Raw genomic sequence first — 23264 nt, forward strand, 5'->3', positions numbered from 1 at the left:
AAATTTTGCATGCAAGCCAGGCGATAAATTTGATATTTCATGGTTTGCAATTAATGGGCGTGGCTAACGGTTCAACAGCGCCCCCTAGAATACTTTTCTCTGCCATAACTTTTGAATGGTTTGACATAGAGAGTTGTGGGTGGTGTCATGGGACTCTGTAATGAGTCCTTAAGCTTCGTTGGCCTTAATTAACCCCGCCCCTTCTTCTGATTGGTTGGCCCGATTTTCTGCTATAACATTGGAATGGTTTGACATAGAGAGTCCTGGGTGGTGTCATCAGATTCTTTATGGAGTCCTTGACCTTCATTGGCCAGAATTAGCCCCGCCCCTTCTTCTGATTGGTTGTCCCTATTTCCTGCTATAACTTTTGAATGTTTTGACATAGAGAGTAGTGGGTGGTGTCATCAGATTCTGTATGGAGTCCTTGACCTTCATTGGCCTGAACTAGCCCCGCCCCTTCTTCTGATTGGTTGTCCCTTTTTTCTGCTATAACTTTTGAATGGTTTGACATAGGAAGTCGTGGGTGGTGTCTTTTCTGATATGCTTATGGGGGGCGGTGGACGTGAGTGTGAGGGCCCGTTCATCGCTGCTTGCAGCTTTAATTATTATTATTATTATTTTTCTGACGAAAGGAGGGCCTTTTTGCCCCCCTAAACGTGCCCAAAAAGTCACCAAATTTTGCACGCAAACCAGACCTGGCGAAAAATTTGATATTTTATGGTTTGCATTAATGGGCGTGGCAAAATGGCTCAACAGCGCCCCCCGGAAAACTTTGTGCCTCAAGCCCCACGATACGGTTTTACCTACATGCACGAAAATCAGTACACACCTGTATCATTGCACAACTTAAAGAAAAGTCTCTTGGAGTCATGCCCGAAACCGAACAGGATGTCGGCCATTTTGAATTAATCGTGTCATTTTGGCGAAATTTATGCCATTCCTTCGGCAGTTAATACGGCCCGAACCGTAACGAGCCCCCATGTGTGTTATACATCAAAATGTGCGTCTCCATCCTCCGACACCACGCATTACTTTTCTCTCTCAAAAGCGTTACCGTGGCGACGCTAGACGCCAAAAAGCGGGCCCACCCATCATCTGATTGGTTCAGACAGAAAAAACTTTGCGCCTCAAGCCCCAGAATACGGTTTGACGTACATGAACGAAAATCGGTACACATCTTTATCATGTCGCTACTTAAAGAAAAGTCTCTTGGCGCCATGGCCTAAACCGAACAGGAAGTCGGCCATTTTGAACATTCTTAATTAATCACGTAATTTTGGAGCAATATATGCCATTCCTTCGAGAATTAATACGGCCCGAACCGTAACGTGAACCCAGATGTGTTATACATCAAAATGTGCGTCTCCATCCTGCGACTATGCGCATTACTTTTCTCTTTCAAAAGTGTTACCGTGGCGACGCTAGACGCCAACAAGCGCACCCCCCCTTCATCTGATTGGTCCATATTTGATAGTTCTCCAACAGTCACCAAATTTTGCATGCAAGTCAGGCCTGGCGATAAATTTGATATTTCATGGTTTGTATTAATGGGCGTGGCCTAACGGCTCAACAGCGCCCCCTAGAAAACTTTTCTCTGCCATAACTTTTGAATGGTTTGACATAGGAAGTCGTGGGTGGTGTCATCAGATTCTTTATGGAGTCCTTGACCTTCATTGGCCTGAATTAGCCCCGCCCCTTCTTCTGATTGGTTGTCCCTTTTTTCTGCTATAACTTTTTAATGGTTTGACATAGGAAGTCGTGGGTGGTGTCATGGGACTCTGTAATGAGTTCTTAAGCTTCGTTGGCCTGAATTAGCCCCGCCCCTTCTTCTGATTGGTTGTCCATATTTTCTGACTATAACTTTTGAATGGTTTGACATATTTGAAATATGCTGGTAATGTGTCAGCCAACCACAAAAATCTCTGGAATTTTGGTGGAATCATTTATTTTTTGTCCTTGCCCGGTGCAAATGACATAAATAAAGTCCGTGGTTTGGTTGTGAAAAAATAAAAGTAATGTTACGTGAACAATAAATCAAACGCTCCCTTCCATGGTGTGTTTGGGTCTAGGAAGTAAAGACTGGAACATGCTATTCACAAAAGAACAAATAGTGGGGTTTTACTAATATTTATATCTTACAAATATTTTAAAAATTACGAAAAAACAATTCGGGACTCAGATTACATCGCTATGTTGGTATCTCCTAAGTCAGTCAGTCAGAAAATGGCCAAGCTGATTCGTGGCTCAGCGGTAATGTCACTGTCTTTCGTGTGGGAGATCGTGGGATCGATCCCAGCTCAATGCAAAGATTATTGTAAGCAATTTGTGTTTTTTTTTTTACATCAACATGTGCGTCTCCTTCCTGCGACGATGCGCATTACTTTTCTCATTCAAAAGCGTTAACGTGGCAACACTCGACGCCAAAAAGTGCGCCCCCTTCATCTGATTGGTCCATATTTGATAGTTCTCCAAAAGTCACCAAATTTTGCACCAAGCCAGGCCTGGGGATAAATTTGATATTTCATGGTTTGCATGAATGGGCGTGGCCTAATGGCTCAACAGCGCCCCCTAGAATACTTTTTTCTGCTATAACTTTTGAATGGTTTGACATAGAGAGTCGTGGGTGGTGTCATCGGACTCGGTATTGAGTCCTTGACCATAATTGGTGCAAATTAGCCCCGCCCCTTCTTCTGATTGGTTGTCCCGATTTTCTGCTATAACTCTGGAATGGTTTGACATAGAGAGTCGTGGGTGGTGTCATCAGATTCTGTATGGAGTCCTTGACCTTCATTGGCCCGAATTAGCCCCGCCCCTTCTTCTGATTGGTTGTCCCTTTTTTCTGCTATAACTTTTGAATGGTTTGACATAGGAAGTCGTGGGTGGTGTCTTTTCTGATATGCTTATGGGGGGCGGTGGCCGTGAGTGCGAGGGCCCGTTCATCGCTGCTTGCAGCTTTAATTCAATTTTATTTTTTTATTTTTTTTTTTATATAGCGTCTAATACAACAGAGTTGTCTCCAGACGCTTTACAGAGACCCACACCCAGAACATGACCCCCGAGCAGTTATTACATAAACAATGGCAGGTAAAAACTCCCCTAGTGGGAGAAAAACCTTAAGCCAAACAGTGGCAAGGAAAAACTCCCCTTTAGGAGGGAAGAAACCTTGAGCAGGACCAGGCTCATCAGGGGGGACCCTCCTGCCGAGGGCCAGACTGGTGGGTCAGGGACGGCAACAGCACAGCAGGCAGGTGGAAGCAGCAACGGGATGACCGGGGGTGGGGACCGCAGGCCAGCACACAGCTCCCGAAGCTCCGGCCCAATCAGCAAGTCCCAGGTTGGGGTGCAGGGTCAGGAAAAGACTTGTGCTCCGTAATGCAAGCTACAAGCCACCCACGGCCACCTGCAGGACAAAAGAGAGAAAAGGGAGGAGAAGGGGGGGCCAGCAACGGGATGACCAGGGGTGGGGACCACAGGCCAGCACGCAGCTCCCGAAGCTCCGGCCCAATCAGCAAGTCCCAGGTTGGGGTGCAGGGTCAGGGAAAGACTTGTGCTCCGTAATGCAAGCTACAAGCCACCCACGACCACCTGCAGGTTCCGGTGTCCTACAAAGGATGCTGCAACATGGACAAAAGAGAGAAAAGGGAGGAGAAGGGGGGGCCAGCACAAGAAACCACAGGAGCGACTCTGACACACTAAAGTTTACACTACCTAGAGATTTACCAACACCAGCTAGAGGTTTATTAAACACTAACTATAGGCTTTACTAAACAGAAATGTTTTAAGTTTAGTTTTAAAGGTGGAGGTGGTGTCAGCCTCCTTAACCCAGATTGGAAGTTGGTTCCATAGTAGTGGTGCCTGATAGCAGAACGCCCGCCCTCCAAATCTACATTTAGATACTCTAGGAACTACAAGTAAACCTGCACTCTGAGAACGGAGAGCTCTGACAGAAACATAAGGCACTATCAGGTCTTGCAAATAATGCGGAGCTAAGCCGTTTTGGGCTTTATACGCAAGTAATACAATTTTAAATTGGATTCTGAATTTTACGGGTAACCAATGGAGCGACGCTAACACTGGAGAGACGTGGTCTCTCCTGCTAATTCCTGTCAGTACTCGTGCTGCTGCATTTTGGATCAGCTGGAGCCTATTCAGCAAATTACTTGGACATCCTGCTAACAACACATTACAGTAATCTAGTCTAGAAGATACAAACGCATGAACTAGTTTTTCTGCATCACTCTGTGAGAGGATTTTCCTAATCTTTGCAATATTACGGAGATGGAAAAAGGCTATTTTACAAACCTGATTGACATATGGTTTAAACGACAAATCCTGATCGAAAATAACACCAAGATTTCTCACAGTTGCACTGGAAGCCATCGCAACACCATCTAATCCCTTCCTTTTTTTTTTTTTTTTTTTTTTTTTATTGATCTTTTTATAAGAAACAACATACACTTAAAACATGGAAACGTGTAGTCAAACAGACGCACTATACATTGTCTCCTTTTTTTTTTTTTTTTTTTTAAACACACAAAACCTAACAAAGGAACAGAGTCTCTGTAGCGTTAAAAATTAAATAAACAGATGAGCAAGAAATGAAACTGGAAATAAATAAAACATAAAAAAAACAAATAAAGGAGATGAAAAGAAAATTAAGGGAGGGGGGGGGGTCAGTCGGTGGGTAGAGTCTTCAACGCGGTAAAGTGGTCTATGAACGATTGCCATTTGTGAATGAATTTAGCTGAGTTGCCTTTTACAGAGTATCTCACCTTCTCCAATTTAAGAAAAAACATAACATCACTAAGCCAAATAGAAATAGACGGGGACCTGGGGGATTTCCATAAAAGTAAGATACGACGTCTTGCTAAAAGGGATGTGAAAGCCAATACTTCTGACTGTGTGTGGCTGATATGTGAGGAGTCAACAGAGAGTCCGAATATTGCTAAGAGAGGGGCCATAACAACTTTTTTACCCAGAACTTTAGACATGATCACAGAATAATCACTCCAAAATTTCTGTAACCTAGGACAGGAGAAAAACATATGACTTAAATTGCAGGGAGAACCCTGGCATCTGTCGCATAAGTCTGCAACATTCGGATATATTTCCGATAATCGGGATTTTGATAGGTGGGCTCTATGCAGCACCTTAAATTGAATAAGTTCTAGTCTAGCGCAAGGCGTGCTAGATCGTATGCTACGGATAGCTTTATCCCACAGCTCCCCTGTGAAGTCAAGGCCCAACTCTCGTCCCCAACCCTCCCGAGCTTTATCTACAGAATGATCATCAAATGTCATACACAGTGCATATATCTTAGATATCAGAGACTTTTGACTGAGTTTCATAGTTAGAAGATCATCCCACGGTTGGTTCGCAGGAAGGGAAGGGAAGCATGGAAACAAAGCAGAGGCGCAGTGTCGAAGCTGGAAGTAGCGAAACAAATGGGAGGCAGGCAAATTGAACTTTGACCTCAGATCTGAGAATGTGGAAAAGATACCATCCTTATATAGATCCCTGAAGTGCTTAATGCCCCGGTTGTACCAAATCATAAAAGTGGTGTCTATTAGTGATGGAGGGAACAGATGATTCTTAGTAACAGGTGTATAGATGGATGGAGAAGCAAATTTAAAGTGGCGCCTAAACTGTGACCAAATCTTAAGGGAGGAAAGCACCACAGGGCTATTTGTAAACTTAGAGGGATTCAATGGTAAAGAGGAGGAGAGTAGGGCCGTTACAGAGGATGAAGAGAGTGACTGAGCCTCCAATCTGCACCATAATAACTCAGGAGACTGAAGCCAATAAATTAGTTTGTGAATATGCGCTGACCAATAGTAAAGCATAAAGTTTGGTAGTGCTAGACCCCCATTAAATTTAAATTTTTGGAGAAGCGAATACCTCACTCTGGGTGTCTTACCGGCCCATAAAAAGTTGGAAACAATTTGGTCAAGTGATTTAAAAAAAGATTTTGGTAGAAATAAAGGAGTGCATTGGAACAAAAAAAGAAATTTAGGCAATACAGTCATTTTCACTGTGTTAATTCTTACTATCAGCGACAGTGGTAGGGAGTTCCACCTCTGTAAGTCCGCCTTCACTTGAGTTACCAGTGAGGAAAAATTAGCGGTGAAAAGAGAGGGCAGAGTGCGGGTCACATTAATCCCTAAGTATCTAAAGCCCGACGGGCTGAGTTTAAAGGGGATATCAGATTGTTTGAGTTGTAAAGCAGAGGAGTTTATGGGGAAGCATTCACACTTGTTAAGATTGACCTTATAGCCGGAGAAGGATCCATAATTCTTCAACAGAGATAATATTGGTGCAATGCTGGTTAAAGGGTCAGATACATATAAAAGGAGGTCGTCTGCATAAAGTGACAATTTGAGTTCCACATTGGACCTAAAGACTCCGCGAAATAGAGGAAGAGTTCTTAGAGCAATTGAAAGTGGTTCGACGGATAGAGCGAATAGCAAAGGGGAGAGAGGGCAGCCCTGTCTCGTGCCACGTGATAATGTAAAATAAGTGGAGTAGTTGTCATTGGTGTGAATGCTGGCCTGAGGGGAAGTGTAAAGAAGTCTAATCCACGATATAAACCTGTGTCCAAATCCGAATTTATGAAGTGTTGCAAAAAGATAGTTAAATTCGACACGATCAAACGCTTTTTCAGCATCAATTGCGATAACAACTTCAGGGAGTGGAGAAGAATCTTTAGAGAGAATCACATTAAGAAGTGTACGAACATTATAAAAGAGCTGGCGTCCCTTGATGAAACCATTCTGCTCCTCAGATATGATGCTAGGAAGGATCTTATCAAGACGAATTGCTAGTGCTTTGGCTAAAATTTTGACATCCACATTCAGTAAAGACAAGGGCCTGTAAGAAGTGCATGATTCAGGGTCCTTGTCCTTCTTCAAAAGGAGGGCAATGGACGCCTGCATTAAAGAGGGAGGCAATGAGCCATGATCAAGGGACTCATTGTACATTGAAAGTAAAAGGGGGGCTAATTTGTCTTTGAATTTTTTGAAAAACTCAGCTCCGAACCCATCGGGACCAGGGGCCTTGTTGCTTTGCGTAGCTTCAATGGCGGCAGCAATTTCTTGCAAGCTGAAAGGAGCATCGAGGCCATTAGCCACATCCAAATTAATAGTAGGGACAGTGATATTATCAAGAAAGGAGGTCATTTCTGCTGTGTCAAGTGGAGATTCTGACTCATAGAGAGAGGAGTAGTATGACTTAAAAATTGTGTTGATGGCGATTGGATCGGTGGTAAGTGTGCCATTAGAATCTCTAATGCTGGGAATCAGTCTCGACGTTGCTTGCCTTTTTAATTGGTGAGCCAATAACCTGCTTGGTTTATCGCCGTGTTCATAATAGTTGGCATGAGCGCGTAATAGGAGCCGTTCAGAATCGGCTGTCGCTATAAGATCGAATTTTGACTGCAAATCAAGCCGTTGTTTCAGTAAACTCGGACTTGGGTTAACTGAGTTTAGTCTGTCTGTGTCCTGAATTTTAGATGTGAGCTCCTGTAATTTAGCCCTGCGGATTTTACTGGCGTATGCTGAATAAGAGATAATCTGTCCTCGCAAATATGCTTTGAGTGATTCCCATACTAGCGAAAAACTGGTAGAGTCTGTTTTGTTTAATGCAATGAAATCATCTATTGAAGCAGATATAGAAACATTAAATGCATCGTCGGATAAAAGCAATGGATTAAACCTCCAGGGAGAAGAAAAACGGGGGCGCTCAGACCATGTTATATTCAAAGTTAGAGGGGCGTGATCCGAAATAACAATTGGGTGGTATACGACAGAAGTAACTTTGGGGAGAAGAGAGCCATCAACAAAAAAATAGTCAATACGTGAATATGACTGATGTACTTGAGAAAAAAAAGAGAATTCCTTATCTCCAGGATGTGAGAACCTCCACGGATCAACAAGCCCGTTCTTGACTGTAAAATCGGTAATAGATTTTGACATAGAGGATTGAGTCAAAGTACGAGGATTCGAACGGTCCAAAGAAGGATTAATAACACAATTCAGATCACCGCCCAGTATTGTAATATGCGTATTTAAGAAAGGGAGGTTGCCAAACAGCCTATCCGTAAAATTGGGGTCATCAAAATTAGGGGCATATATATTCACCAACAATACAGGGTTACAGTATAGAGTGCCCGCAACAATAAGATATCTACCATTCTTATCAGATATTGTCCTGGAGACGGAGAAATTGACTCTTTTGTTGATCAAAATTGCTACTCCTCTAGACCTAGAATCAAAATTTGAATGAAAAATATCACCCACCCAAGCTCGTTTGAGTCTGAAATGATCTTTATTTCGCAAATGAGTTTCCTGAAGGAAAGCTATGTCAGTGTCTAAGCGTTTCAAATGTGAAAAAATCTTTGATCGCTTAATTGGATTATTCACACCTTTAACATTCCAGCTAGTGAATGTAATGTTTGATCCAGTATCAGGCTTGCGCAGATTACGATCGCTCATAGGCATTCTCTGAGAGAAAATAAGACCGACTCACCCACCACCAGAGGAGATATAAGGAAAAAAGGTAAAAGGGAAAACCAAAACAAACAAAACTCAGGAGTATATACATACCTACAGAGACAAAAAGCCAACATCCCATAACCCCCGCCCACCCACCCAACGCACATTAGATGATCCCATCCCCAAACGATGGAAACAGCCGTGCTGGCTTCAAAGGAAGCCATTCTCGAAAGGAGATGCTTTCGACTGTAAAGCTAGATACAAAAACGAAAACAAAATTAGCTCCTGCAGAGTTAAAACCTTAAAAAATAAAATAAAATATGAGGCATATGAAACCAACAATCTGAGCCATTCTGACGATCGCTGTCTTGTCAGGGTAACAACAAACGTTAATTAAAATTAAGGAGAACTTTGGCCTATAGAACAATGATATATACATATATGTACTCGCACACCCACACAGACACGCACACACATGCACACAATTTAAGCAAAGACAGGGGTGCGTGCATATTTTCTAATCAAGGCATCATACCAGAGAAATGATTAGGCCTTCAATTTTAAACGGTGTGGTTCCCATTGATAGTTAGAAGAGAAAAAAATAAAATAAATAAAAATTAATAAATAAATAAAAAAAAAAAAAAATAAAAAAAATTACGACATAAAGTCCCATTTTCTGAATTGACTCAGTCACTCACCCCGGGCCAGAGTCCCGCATGGAGGCATACGAAACCAACAATCTGAGCAATTCTGACGATCGCTGTCTTGTCAGGGTAACAACAAACGTTAATTAAAATTAAGGAGATCTTTGGCCTATAGAACAATGATATATACATATATGCACTCGCACACCCACACAGACACGCACACACATGCACACAATTTAAGCAAAGACAGGGGTGTGTGCATATTTTCTAATCAAGGCATCGTACCAGAGAAATGATTAGGCCTTCAATTTTAAACGGTGTTGTTCCCATTGATAGTTAGAAGAGAAAAAAAATAAATAAAAATTAATAAATAAATTAAAAAAAAAAAAAAAAAAAAAAAAAAAAATTTACGACATAAAGTCCCATTTTCTGAATTGACTCAGTCACTCACCCCGGGCCAGAGTCCCGCATGGACAGCAAGCTGGATAAATCGTCCCAGAAAATTAGCTGGTAGTCACTTTTTTTATTTTCCTGATGAATGCCAGGGCTTCATCTGGCGACGTGAAGTCACGCTGCTGGCCATCATGGGTTACACGCAGCCGGGCGGGGTACAGCAATCCATACCGGACTCCTTCAATCTCCCGCAGCTGACGGCGCACGTCATTAAAGGCAGCGCGCGCCCGCGCTGTCTTGGCTGTGTGATCCGGGAACACGGAGATGCTCATACCCCGGACTTTTATCCGCTGCCGCTCTCTCGCCTTTCTCAGGATGTCAGCGCAGTCGGTGTAGTAATGGAGCCTTGCCACTATTGCGCGGGGCCGCTCCCCGGTCTTCGGTCTCGGCATGAGGGTGCGGTGGGCTCTGTCCACCACCGGCTCTGCGTCGAGGGAGAAGGCTTCCGCCAGGAGCCTGGAAACACCTGCTGCAGATGAAGAGTCAGGATCCTCCTCCGGGACGCCAATAATCCGCAGGTTCTGCCGACGGGACCTTGACTCCAAATCCTCGCATCTGTCCTCCAGCCTCACATATTCTTTCGACAAGTGATCAACTTTTTTCTGGAGAGCAACGATGTCATCTGAGCAGCTTGAGAGCGAGAGCTCGATCCCAGCGACCGTGGCTGCGAGACCCGCGACGTCCGCCTTCATGGAGGAAATACTGCCAGAAAGATCAGCTTTAAGGGAAAGCAGCTCGGACTTAATGGACGTTAAATTCTCGTTCAGTGCTTGCTGAAGCTCTGACCTAAATACAGCCGCAACATCATTGCGAAGAGCGGAGAGAAGTTCGGTTTTAAGCCGGCTGAACTCCGCAGCTGGAACCTGCGCAGCGCAGGTGCTCTCCGGAGGAGGGGAATCACCGCGGGGCGAGGAGACAGCATGAGCAGCAGGCCGCGGGTTAGCTGGAGGGTTATTCCCCGCTTTGAAGGACTTTGGAGGCATTTCCGTGGTAAGTCGTCGAAGTAACCGCGTTGAAAATAGGTTAGTTAAAACCAAAGCCGTGGGAGTGATACAAAAAGTGCCAATAAATGCTGAATTAAAATTAACTCTGCAGGAGCTCCGCTAATTACGTCTCACCCCATGTAAAGCTAAGCCGGAAGCCCTAATCCCTTCCTAAGATGCTCTGGACCAAGAATGATAACCTCTGTTTTATCTGAATTTAGAAGCAGGAAATTTCTGGACATCCAGTCCTTGATGTCCCTAAGACATGCCTGAAGTTTAACTAACGGTTCTGTTTCATCCGGCTTCATAGACAAATAGAGCTGCGTATCATCAGCATAACAATGAAAGTGTATGCCGTGATTCTGGATTATACTTCCCAACGGCTGCATGTATAAACTGAACAAGATTGGCCCTAGCACTGAACCCTGCGGAACACCATAACAGACCCTTGACTGTTCTGAAGAAACCTCATGTACATGAACAAACTGGAACCTGTCAGATAGGTATGATTTAAACCAACATAGAGCTGTCCCTTTAATCCCAACAACGTGCTCTAACCTGTGCAGTAAAATGCCATGATCTATAGTGTCAAAAGCTATAGTGTCAAAATATGGAGAAGCGGCTCGCAAAAAACCCCCTAATATCTTCCGAAGGACTCCAAATGACACCAAACTTGCCTGGGTGAGTATACGACCATAAAAAATGCCAGAAATAAGGTCCAGGTTGTAAAAAAACGAACTTTCCCTTTAAGCCCACAAGAAATGTGCATTGTATCATGATAAATACAGGTCAATTAAGATGTTTTTAATTTTTTAAACCAGTTAGTAGAACAAAATTGCTTTTGCTTTTGTTTCATTTTATTTATCACACAAAATTAAATATTGTGAGTGACTTTTGTTTCTTAAAACAGGTCTAAGAAAAGCTAAAACAATTGTCCATTGTTCCATTATATAACTTACAATCATGTTTTATTGTCAGAGTGAGAGGAGATCACGGAGGAGAAATTGTGGGGATAGCTGAATTAAGGTTCTCAGTTCGTGGACCTCACATTAACATCATCATTGCGGGGAAAAGCGTACGCAATCAGTAGTGAGTAAAACTTCATTGTGAAATCGTAAATATTGTATTGTTTTTTCATTGAAATACCTACCATAAGCTATTGTTATAATAAACAATATCGTCACCAAAAATTCTACTGGCCACAATGAAAAGAATTAAACAATTATACAAGTTTTTACAATTTCATTCACATTATTCACACCTAAGTCGTTGATTTAACCACAAACATTGCCATTTATTTAATGGCTGAGGGAAAGTAAATTTATTTAAAGGATCTTAAAAGACATGTTATGAAAAATGTATTTCCTTTTGTGTTTTTAAAGGATTGAGCGCCTCTGGAGGGATTTGTTCATGAGTGTGACAGGAGTGTATTACAATATCCTGCACTCTTTTGAAGACGGATACTTTCCAGACATCTGCGACGTCCTTAACATTTTCTGCTGCCACTATGTTTTCCTACCGCACATTTAGGCCAGCCTAGATGTCTTCAGCGGTGCATGGAACAACCATCCCATCAGGACTGAGCAGAACTTGACCCCAAATCAGTTGTGGCGAATGAGCCAGGCCCTTAAACCTGTTGTAGATCCGGATCCTGAGGTTACTAATGCATTAGTATTGTTGATCTTCAATTTATTAAAACTATAAACTTGATAACTACCATATGGATGTTCCAATTATTGTGACTAAAATGTGAAATATTACTATTTATTGATCAGTTTGATACAATTAGTTTAAACAGTGATAGAGCTACTACAATAATTTGGCTCACTTTTTCACTGCAACTGACAGCTGCCTAATATCCACATAGTCACTGTTTATAAAGAATAGTGTAGTCTTTAGCTTTTATTTTATGAAGACTTTAAGACCTCTGTGGAAATAATTCCATCATAGATTGATCAATATCCTTTTTGGGTAGAAAATAGTCACTGGAATTTGATGTGTTCTGAGATGTAAATTAGTTCAGCTTTGTTCTTTGACCACAGTATAAATAAGGAAGTAAACCTCCCCCTGAAGAGGTTTGGTTCATTGTCCCAGGGTTTCAGATGTTTCTCTGAAAATAAACCTGTTGAAGACACTGGTTTTATTAAAACTTGGTCTTTAATAAGTGATTAAACCTTAATGTTGTAACACTGTTTTAAACCTTAATGTTGTAAGACTGTTTTAAACCTTAATGTTGTAACACTGTTTTTATACATAAAATGTCATGGATTCTGTTACCTAACCTTTTTTGTTTTTAGTAGTGGTATTGGTGGCTTGGTGGTTAGCACTGTTGCCTCACAGCAAAAACGTTCCCGGTTAGACTCCCTGGCCCGGCAGGGTCTTTCTGTGTGGACTTTGCATGTTCTCTCCGTGCTTGCGTGGGTTCCCTCCGGGTACTCCGGCTTCCTCCCACAGTCCAAAAAACATGCGTAGTAGATTAATTTATGGTTCTAAATTGCCCGTAGGTGTGAGTGTGTCTGGTTGTTTGTCTGTATATGTGGCCCTGCGATGGACTGGCGACCTGTCCAGGGTGTAACCCTTGCCTCTCGCCTGAAAATTAGCTGGGATAGGCTCCAGCAGACCCCCATGACCCTGCAAAGGATAAAGCAGGTATAGATGATGGATGGATGGATGGATGGATGGATGGACGGATGGATGGACGGACGGATGGACATTTGTTCAAAAATATTTATTATGCATATTTCTTTTTCACGCAAATGTCTTTTAGGTAATAGCCTACCCATCACAGAGATTCAATGGGAAGATGAAGGAAAAATCATCCTCGTCCTGGTGTTACTATCTCTGAACTGGACAGTCTCCTTTCGGACTGGAAACCATGGCTATGCAAGGCAACATAGATCAATTGCAGCAATCTGATTGTTTCGGAGCGGACATCTATGTTAACACTCTCCAATACATGCAGCACTTTCTTGAAGCCAGATAAAAGAACATCTGGCCGAACTAAAATAGAACATTACTTATTGTGCCCACAATTCCCCATACTGACACATTTGCCCCTACACAAGTCCAAAGCCAGAATCTATGGAGGTGAGGGCCATCATTAAGTCCTGCTGAAAACTTGTATAGCTCTGGTAGTGGCTGGGGAGCTTCAACTTCATGAAGCTATGAGAGCCACTGGATAGGTTGAAGTTACAACTTCCACATTCAAGTTTCCAGTTGGGCGTTCCAACCCAACCCAAAACTTGATCAGGTCACGCAGCACATCTGGAGTTGCTGTGGAAAAGGAAATTGTACTTTTGAACCCAACTTTATATTGGAGTAGATCTTTATGATAATCTGAAGTAAAAATTCTTTACCAAGATTATTTATCAATTCCATTAAAAAAAAGTGTAAAGACATATCAATGTTACATTTAAAAACATGACAGTGCTGGACTTAAAGTATAGTATGATGTTACAAAACTGAAATTCATATCTGTTTTCCTGCTCGTAGTTCATAATGTTAAAAATATTTTTGTAAATGCTGTGAAATATATACAAAGTATGACCTAATTTAAAAGCCTTTCTGTTAGTTTGTGTTTGTCCCTTTCTTAATTTGAGATGGGTTTTACCGTTTGTCTCTTCAAAGAAATATCTCCTGGATCCACTGGGACGCATGTTCAGTGATGTATCCTAGGGTCATCGGGTGTTTCGGGTCTCGCAACATCAGACACCTTCTCCTAGGTGACCCAGCCGGGGGTGATCAGCTCCCGGCTTGCGTCCCAGTAGCAACCCACGGATCTGCCCTCTTTAGCCACAACCACCTTGTGGCTTTCTCTGCAGCTTCACTTGCAGATTTGATGGCCCTCTTTTTTGCTGCACCTGTAACGCCCAAGCGACCTAGGGCTTTGCAGAGCGAGCGTTCTGCGAAGCCTCGACAGCCGACTTCTATGGGCTCATAGAATATTCTCCAGCCCCTGCCCCTACACTCCTCCACCAACTCCTGGTATTTGGCACGTTTCCTCTCGTTGGCTTCCTCAATCCGCTCTTCCCAGGGCACTGTCAGCTCCAGCATGATCAGGTGTTTTGAAGCCTCGGAGGTGATGATCATGTCTGGCCAGAGAGATGTTGTAGCAATGTGCTGGGGGAACCTCAGCTGTTTCCCGAGGTCGATGTACAGCTGCCTATCAGGGGCTGTGTGTAGGAGTCCTGATGCTGTCTGTGGGCCTTTCACGGGTCTCTCTCCAGCTTTGACAAAGGGGATTGCCTTATTTGGAGCATGGTGTTGTTTGCTGGTGCTGATAGCTGAGGCTATATCATCGCCATTGATAGCAGCCATCGGCCAGGGCCCTTGGACAGCTGCTGAGGAGGTGTTCTAGGGAGCCTCTTCGAGAGCAAAGGGGGCAGGAAGGTGTCTCGCTCTTCCCCCACACATGGAGGTTTGCTGGACTTGGGAGAGCATCGTAGACTGCCTGCACGAGGAACCGAACCCGATGGAAGTCTGCCTGCATGATGTTTGACCAGGTGACTTTGCGCTGTAACGTGCTCTCCCACCTTGTCCATGCTCCCTGCTGCCGGAGTCCCACCACGCTGCTCACTCGCTCTTCCTCCACACCTGCTCGGACCTCTTCCTGGAGTAGATGGTGTCTCTCCTTGCCTCGGGCCTGGCTGATTTGGGACTTTGGGAAGTAGCCCAAGCCTGCTCTTCCTGTTGCCAAGACCCCCACCAGTGCCTTCTGCCTTAAGCAAGACTCTGCCACCTCCACTACCTCCTCAGCCCTCCACTTCCTACCCGTCCTCACTTCAATCCCAGCTGATGCTACCTTGCAGTCCCTGGAATCCCTGTACTGTAGGGCTTCTCTGGTGCATGCTACCTTGAATTCCTCAGTGAGCCCACTGAAAGGTAGCTGCAGGTTGTACTAGACCCGTACAGGGCAGCGCTGTTGAGGCTGCGTGGAAGGCCTAGCCACTTCCGGAGAAAGCTGCTGATCTTCCTTTTAAGGGATTCCACAGTTGATACTGGGACTGCGTAGACGAGGAGGGGCTACAGGACTCTTTGCAGGATGGAATGCTGGTAGATCCAGGCTTTAAATCTACCTGGCAGGCCGGACTTGTCCACCTTGGTGAGCCACGCTCCAAGGTCTTCGCCAGACTTCTGTCAAATTCACATTAATCTGTACTACTTTGTTGTGTTGTTGTGAAGTCGGCATAGAAACAGGACCGTTTCACAAAAGTAAAGCACATCTCCCACTTCATGAAATGAAACAAGTGCACATCGATGTGCTTAATATGAATAACCATTTTATTGTAGCAACTGGGATTGTTATGAGGAAACTATTAGGTGTGAATTAAGATGGGAATGAAAAATAAGCAAAGTAAGACAATTTATTACCTTCCTCTATGAATTTTGGAAGATATCCAGTGACTAGAGCAGTTTTCTTTAGTGGGACAGTGTCATCCTTGTCGCTGTCACAGCTTGGTTGTTTCCAGGTAATGCCTTGGATCAAAAACTGAAGGATGAATTATGGTTCCGCGTTAAACCTACGCTGTAGGGTACCCGGCTACGCAGGAAGCTCTCCGTAGCCCACGCCGTAGCCTGACGTGCACCTCCCAAAAAATGTAACTACGTGTCGAGGCGACGCAGACCCAACGCAGACCGTGATTGGTTTGCTTGGTAGCAGCGCATTTCTGGTTCCGGTTCATGAAGCAGTAGTGAACTTTCAGAGCTCTTTTTTTGGTGTGTGTGTGATTTTTTTTTTTTTTTGGGTTGTTTTGTTTTTTTGCACAATAGTTGTCCTTATCTCTTTTATTCACTGTGACCGGAAAAACCGGAAGCTAAACAAAGTATCAACTAGCGTTCTGGGGGGGTACTGCACCGTGGCAAAATGGAGTGATGGAGAAGTCTGGAGGGTTCACGATGGCGTCACGGCAACGGCGTATGCTCTGCGTTGGTTTAACGCAGAACCTTAAATCAGGCTTAAGGGATCAAATATAAACATGTTTTCCTGTGATCCAAACTTCTACGATTTTACAACGTGATCTCAAAATTTTAGTTATGTTTTTATATATTAATCATTTAAGTAACAAAACTTTAACATGACTAAAATTAACCCTTTCAGATGTACAGCCCCCTCTAGCACCAAGCAAAGCTTAAATGTCTTTGCAAAAAAGATGTCTCCAAATATGACTTAAAAAGCAGCTTACCTGTGGATTGAGCTTCTCGCTTGACTCCCTTGGAAAAATTAAGGGGTGGATATCTGGCCTATCTGAAATAATTGGTCATATTCCTGTTTCCTTAAGACCTTTACGGATTTGCTTAACTTGCTGTTTAACACGGTGAAGTACCTGCAGACATAATTGACAGGAAAGATTGGTGGAGGTTGGAAATGGAAAATCCCAGGACAGGCAAAGATCAGTCACTTTGGTGTTTTCTAAGTTCATCATTCTTCCGCTAAAGTAGTTACATTCACAAACAGGTGAAATGAGTTAAATACTTTGATGAGAAGTTGTCACCAGGTAGTGCACGGAAAGTTAAGAGGTACAAAAAAACCCTAACATTTGGAATTAAACACCAAAAGCTTTGGAAATTACAAATTAAAAAAGTGTCCCAGCACAGATATCAACAAAAATATAGTAATTCATAGAAAAGCGCAATTTGTAACCAAGTTACTCATTAAACCAATAGTTTCACGATGGTCAATATAAGGAGAGTCCTCCAGGGTCAGAACTGATGCTGCAGTCTCACTGCTCCCACCAGTCAATACAGTCACCACAGGTAAACTGAGTCCTGAGAAGCCTAATCCAACCTGCAGGGAAGAAAGACCGATCATATGACCTGCAATCTCATATACTGTAGGTTGCTGTCCCACAAGACAGCAGCTGCAGAAGGAACACTGTGTTCTTTTTCCCCGTCAAATAGGGTTGTAGGTGCAGCAGAGCCTTAAGAAAAGAAAAAGAAAAGGCAAGACTATTAAGCTTTCGTTTTTAAAAACATGCTAGCCCACAGTTACACCCAAATGTGTCTTTGTAGGTTTATTTATATTAAGCGATAAAATACTATTTATTTAATGTAGAGTTTGCATGCAAGTACTATTCCCTCATTCTATGAAATAAGTGTCCAATCAAAGTCTGATTCATTGAGGATGACATCCCGACGAATAAGAATCCTCCTCTTTTCTTCATCCCATAGACGGTAACCTTTTGCATTGTTTGCTTACCCCATGAAACGAAGCTTCACAGCTTTCTTGTCCAGTTTTCATCTTTCTGTGTCTGGGACATGTGCGTAAGCAACACAACCAAACACTCTCATGTGACTCATGTCCGGCTTTTTCTCGTACCATCTCTGGTAGGGTGTCTCCTTTTTCAGAACAGATGTGGGCAACCTGTTCTGTATGTAAGCTGCCGTTGCCACAGCCTCCACCCAGTAAGTCTTTGGCAGCTTAGCATGAGACAGCATACTTTTTGCTGCTTCAATCGGTGTCCGATTTTTTCTTTCTGCAACACCATTTTGCTGAGGTGTGTGAGGTACAGTCATCTCATGGTGGATACCTTGAGCCTTCAAATATTCTTGAAATTCACTGGATGTGTATTCCCCACCATTATCTGTTCTCAGTCTTTTGACTTTCTGCCCACAGGCATTAGAGAATGTCTTCTCAAATTATTTGAATTTGCTAAGGACTTTTCTGTTTCAGGAAGTAAACCTTGCAGCATCTTGAATAATCATCAATGAAAGTCACAAAGTACTTTGCTCCACCTATGGATTCAGTCTGCATTGGACCACAGACATCACTATAGATCAGCTGCAACTTATGTTTGGAGCGAATTTCTCCCACTGGCTTGTGTGATTTTCTAGCCAGCTTGCCCTCCACACACGCTTCACAGAAGGGAACTTCTTTCTCTGCGGTAAGATCCACTCCATTTACCAGATTTTTGATTTCCTTCAACATGCTGGTGTGACCCAGGCACTGATGCCACAGGCTGGCTGCTACTGATGTAGCCTACTTGATGCAGCTTGACAAACATGCAAACTTCCCTCAATGTCCAACTTATACAATCTGTCAGATCTTTGTGTTCCCATCCCTTGAAGATTTCCATCTTTTCCACGAATGTAGCAGCGAGACTTCTTGAACTGCACCGTATTTCCTTTTCTGGTAGCAGCTCCCACTGAGAAAAGATTCAGCACATACAGCACATCATACATTGTTACAGTTTTTACATCACTGACTTTGAATGTCATTCTCAGTTTGATGTTGCCAAGTCCCAGTGCATCCACCACCCTGCCGTCACCAAGTTTAAAATAGTAAAATAGTAATAAAAAGGTATAGAGTACACTAACAATATTAATTTCTGTTCCAGACAACATTAAAAGATGTTTCAGAAAAATATTACTCAGTAAAGTAAAGTAAATGTTTCACTTTATAGTTATATGAAATTTTTCGTCATCTCTTTATACTTTATTAGCGAATGTAGAAATAGTAAGTTAAAGGTATAACCTTCTCATGGCCTGTCTTACCCTACTATCGCTAACAGACAAAGGCCTTCAGCCCTGGTACTCTGTCCTGCTGTGCTTGTGGCCGAGGAGAAGCTCCCCTTGCTAATATGTGCACCAAGGACCGAGCTGCTGCCTCGGCTCGGGGCGACAGACCCTGTCAAAAACAGTCACTTTATTCACAAGAAATTAGACTTTATGGAAAGATATGAGCCTGAACCTGCTGGCCTGCAGAAGCGCTAGCATAGCTTACTATCGTAGCTTACTGTCGTAGCTCACTCGCTTAGCTGGCTGGCTTGTATTGGTAATAGCACAGTTAAAGCAATTAATATTAATAACAAAAACATCTCACAAAAAGGGGATTAACTATCTGTAGCAGGGCTAGTGCTACGGGGGCCGACCGACAGGACAGAGGACACAGGTTTTCAGTGCAGGAACTCTTTTTTTTTCTCCAGACACACCCAAATCACATGTGCGCAGCAGAACCTTCTCCCAGCAGCAGCAGCCCCTCTCTGGAGTGCAGCTGCTCCTTATGAAGGGAGACAGGGTGGAGAGGTTGATTGGATACACCTGTACCCAATCTCCTGAGTGGCTACTCCTCCACCCTGCCACACTATCCAAACATGTTGAATTATGAGTTTCACTTACCGGACCGCTGTCATTGCTGGAAGCCATGTTGATTTGACTGAAATTCAATTCAGCGCGGTTGGAATTGTTTAATCTGATTGGTTTATGAGTTAATCGTCCCCCACGTGGGGTGTGCTCTTATGATTGGCTGAAACAATTGAAGATATCTGATTGGTTGCAGATCCTTCCGTGTTTAAAAAAAAGCATTTGTGGATTGAAGCACGTCAGGGGAGTCTCAAAAGTCACACACAAATGCAGCGCAGCCCACAGGCAAAAAAACGTTTGTAAATCAGGTTATATTTGTGTGTGCATCAGAAATACATTTGTGAATCTTGTCCTGTGTATTTGTAGATCAGCGTGTGTATTTGTGAATCGGTCTTTGCATTTGTGAATTTTGTCCTGTGCATTTGTGGATCAGCGTGTGCATTTGTCACTTTTGAGACTGTTCTAGCTCCATACATTAGGAAAACCGAAAATAGCTGCAAATTGCTTCTTGATGTTTTCATGGTCAGCTGCATCATAAGGGAATCTGAGGTACCTGGCAGACATGCCGATGATCCTGTCCCATACAGCTGACATTGCAAGGCTCAGTGCAGACTCTGACCGGTCCACCAACTCCCTTTGGAAGGATCTGGTTGGAAGTGTAGTGAGCACTTGTAAGGGAATAGGTATTGAGTGGTTCCTCCCCGTGCACCTCTCCAAAGTTGGACCCAATTTGGCACAGAGTTCTCTCTACTACCTACTCAGAAATGTGTGTCCGCCAGACCTGATGTGTGCGTGAGGGACCGCAACTTTTCACATTCAAGTCACTTTTTGAACATCTGTGAGCGTAGAAACTGGCGGACGCAGGTTTCTTGTGCACTGCACTCTTTGTACATGAGGCCCCAGGACCCTTTGAGGCTGCTCTTCCATTAATAATTAAGTCATTAATAATAATAATACTAATAATAATAAAAGAAAAAAATTTCTTAAAGTTTCAGTTAAAATGTGTAAACTATCGTGTTTTTTTCCCAGGTTTTGATTGGAGTCTTCATTTTAAGTGGGAGCAGCTGTCATCTGACCAAAAGGCTCAACGGACTGACCCAACGCAGCCAATCAAGTAAGAGCACAAAATCTTAACCAATATGATTTGATGCACATTCTTGATATGGACAAAAATATATACAATAAGATATGGAATACATGTGTTAAAAGAAATATAAACTACCGGTCAAAAGTTTGGAAACAGTTTCCCTTTCAAATGAAGGTGTAGTAGTGAAAAAAAAAAAAAAATCACTGGGTTTGTATGTGTATATGTATGTTTGTGTATGCCAGAACATCTGTCGACGATTTCTGAATTTGTCGATATGCCAGGTAACCGCCAGCTCCAAAAAGCAGAAATCCTGTTATCAGAAATTCAATTATGGAGGCATCTTTAACATCCTCAGCCGACAGTATGGACGGACACACGATCCTCCACGTCTTCCATGGGTCCATCGTGTATCCAGCAGCAAACGTCCCGTCGGGGCAAGAGGGCTCCCATTTGCCCTGTCTCCTTGTCGAGAAAATTTGGTCAATTGCACTGAGAGACCAGCTAACCAATTCCATGATTGTAGAAAGTTTCGGAGGATGTGTAAAGAGAGGCTCCAAAAGAGTGACAAGACAGAAAAAGACAGAGAGCAGCAGCAGGGCAGATAGGGAGGGAGTGAGAGTAGAAAAAGCTTCCGCCTTCACCGAGAGCAAGAAGAAGAAGTGCTGCTTCAGGGTTGTTGTACTGCTGGAATCTGTCTGCTTGTAGGAGTGCGGCACTGATAAGCTGCTCGGTGTCAGGTGTAACCCGATTGAAAAAAATACTTTTATTTTGGTACGTGTGCCTGACGTCATTGCGTCATGCCGATACACCGTCAAAACCTGTATAAGCCCAGTGTGACTCGCTGCGGGAGGGGAGAGGAGCACGCTGAGGAATTGTTTGCAGAAGCGGTTGAATGCAGAGCCTTGCGCCGAGTAAATCACGGAATTTAAGCCGACTACCGGAGTTGCTGAAGCGGTTAAATACCGCGCCGTGTGCTGATTAAATCCCGGAATTGGTGAGTCAAGCCAAAGCCATTTATGTAGCTTAACCTAACCGGTACCTCGAAAGAAACTCATGCGATCACGGTTTTAAACATAGGAGCCGACTGCCGGAGCCGCTGAGCGGGTGAATGCCGACCCGTGTTGCTGATTAAATCCTGAAATTGGTGAGTCAAGCTAATATTATTAATGTAGTTTGACTTAGCCGCTACGGGTGAATTGTTTGGTGCAGCTTAAGTATTCTTGTGCCAAGTTCTTTGAATGTGTTCTTCCACATGAAATACTAACCATTTAAAGTATTCCTTTGTTGATGATGTCTTATTTTCAGTGCATTTCCATGCAGTCCAGGTAGTCAATTGTACCATTATAGATTTTGATTCTGGATGTTTGTGATGCTGTGATGACTGGTGAATAGTTTAATATAACAAATATTGTGTTAATTATTCACATTTAATTATAGCCTATTAAGATTTTGAGTATACTGTACAGTATTTGAATATACATTGATATTGATTTAAATACAACAATTAGAAATATGATTGTGTGCACACAAAATATTTAATTGGTCCTGTTTTTATACAGGACAGGTTTGATGGTGAGCTAGAGCCCTAGCCTGGGCACAAAGCCTGAGGATTGTGCCAGGAAGAACCTACTGAACCTCAAATGCTCTGGTCGGGCTGGTAGGAGGCTCTATGGTGCAGCCGCTTTTCTCCCTAACTCTTGCCACACCTGTACGGCCTACACCTTCATTTTTACATATACTCACCCCCTAACATGGATTTTTTCCCCACTGGACATTCAAACATTCGGTCGTTGCCCTGTGTCAAGCCTCACTAATACGAGTGAGATTGAACTTTTCCTTTATGGAAAATTGTGGAACTAGGTGCTGCAACATTAATGAGAAGATTTAATGAACTGTATATATTGTTAATGAATGGCCATTTGTATTGTTTTCTATTTGTCTATGCCTCACATTTATATAAATCATGGTGTACTGAATTTAGAGCTGCATTCAGTGTCTTCTTCTCCACTCCCGAGTCGACCTGGGTCTTCTGAAATTAGCCTAATTAAAAATTGTGCCGCGTATTAACTACTGGACCTACCCTTAAACAGGGTAGTGCACTTGTTACACTTGTTTGACACTTCCTGTTTTATTTTTAAGCCCGTGTCTTTGTGTTTAAGTTCTGGTTTGACCTTCCTGTTTCCCATCGGCCCTGATCGTCTGCACCTGTGTCTCGTTAACCCTTGTGTATATCTGGTCTTGTTTTTCCCCTTGCTCCCTGCTGGTCCGTACTGTTTTCCTTAATAGGCAGACTTGGTGTGCTCACTCAAAAAGAGTAAAAGTGTGTCACATAGTGCCAGTCCAAAAAACTTGTCAAAAAAATCAAAATCCGACAGCACTCTCTTAAAGTACAAAACTTTAATATGGTTTAAATCACTGCACAGCAGCAGGAAATCGGAAGCGTTTCCGCTTACAGACGTCCTCCATCGCTGAGGACTGCTGTAAGCTGAAACGCGTCCATACTGTTTTCCTCCCACCGTGTTTTTCC

The 23264-nt window shown here is 43.1% G+C and overlaps 1 protein-coding gene across 1 annotated transcript in view; it reads left to right on the forward strand.

Moving 5' to 3' along the window:
• galnt14 (UDP-N-acetyl-alpha-D-galactosamine:polypeptide N-acetylgalactosaminyltransferase 14 (GalNAc-T14)) overlaps positions 1-23264 on the forward strand; it is a 277326-nt gene that overhangs the window by 206892 nt on the left and 47170 nt on the right. Inside the window, exon 8 of the mRNA XM_061707516.1 lies at positions 20680-20764. Coding sequence (XP_061563500.1) covers positions 20680-20764 — 85 coding nt within the window. The remainder of the gene's footprint in view (positions 1-20679; positions 20765-23264) is intronic.

This window comes from Cololabis saira, chromosome 18 (assembly GCF_033807715.1).
Source record: "Cololabis saira isolate AMF1-May2022 chromosome 18, fColSai1.1, whole genome shotgun sequence".
NCBI lineage: Eukaryota > Metazoa > Chordata > Actinopteri > Beloniformes > Belonidae > Cololabis > Cololabis saira.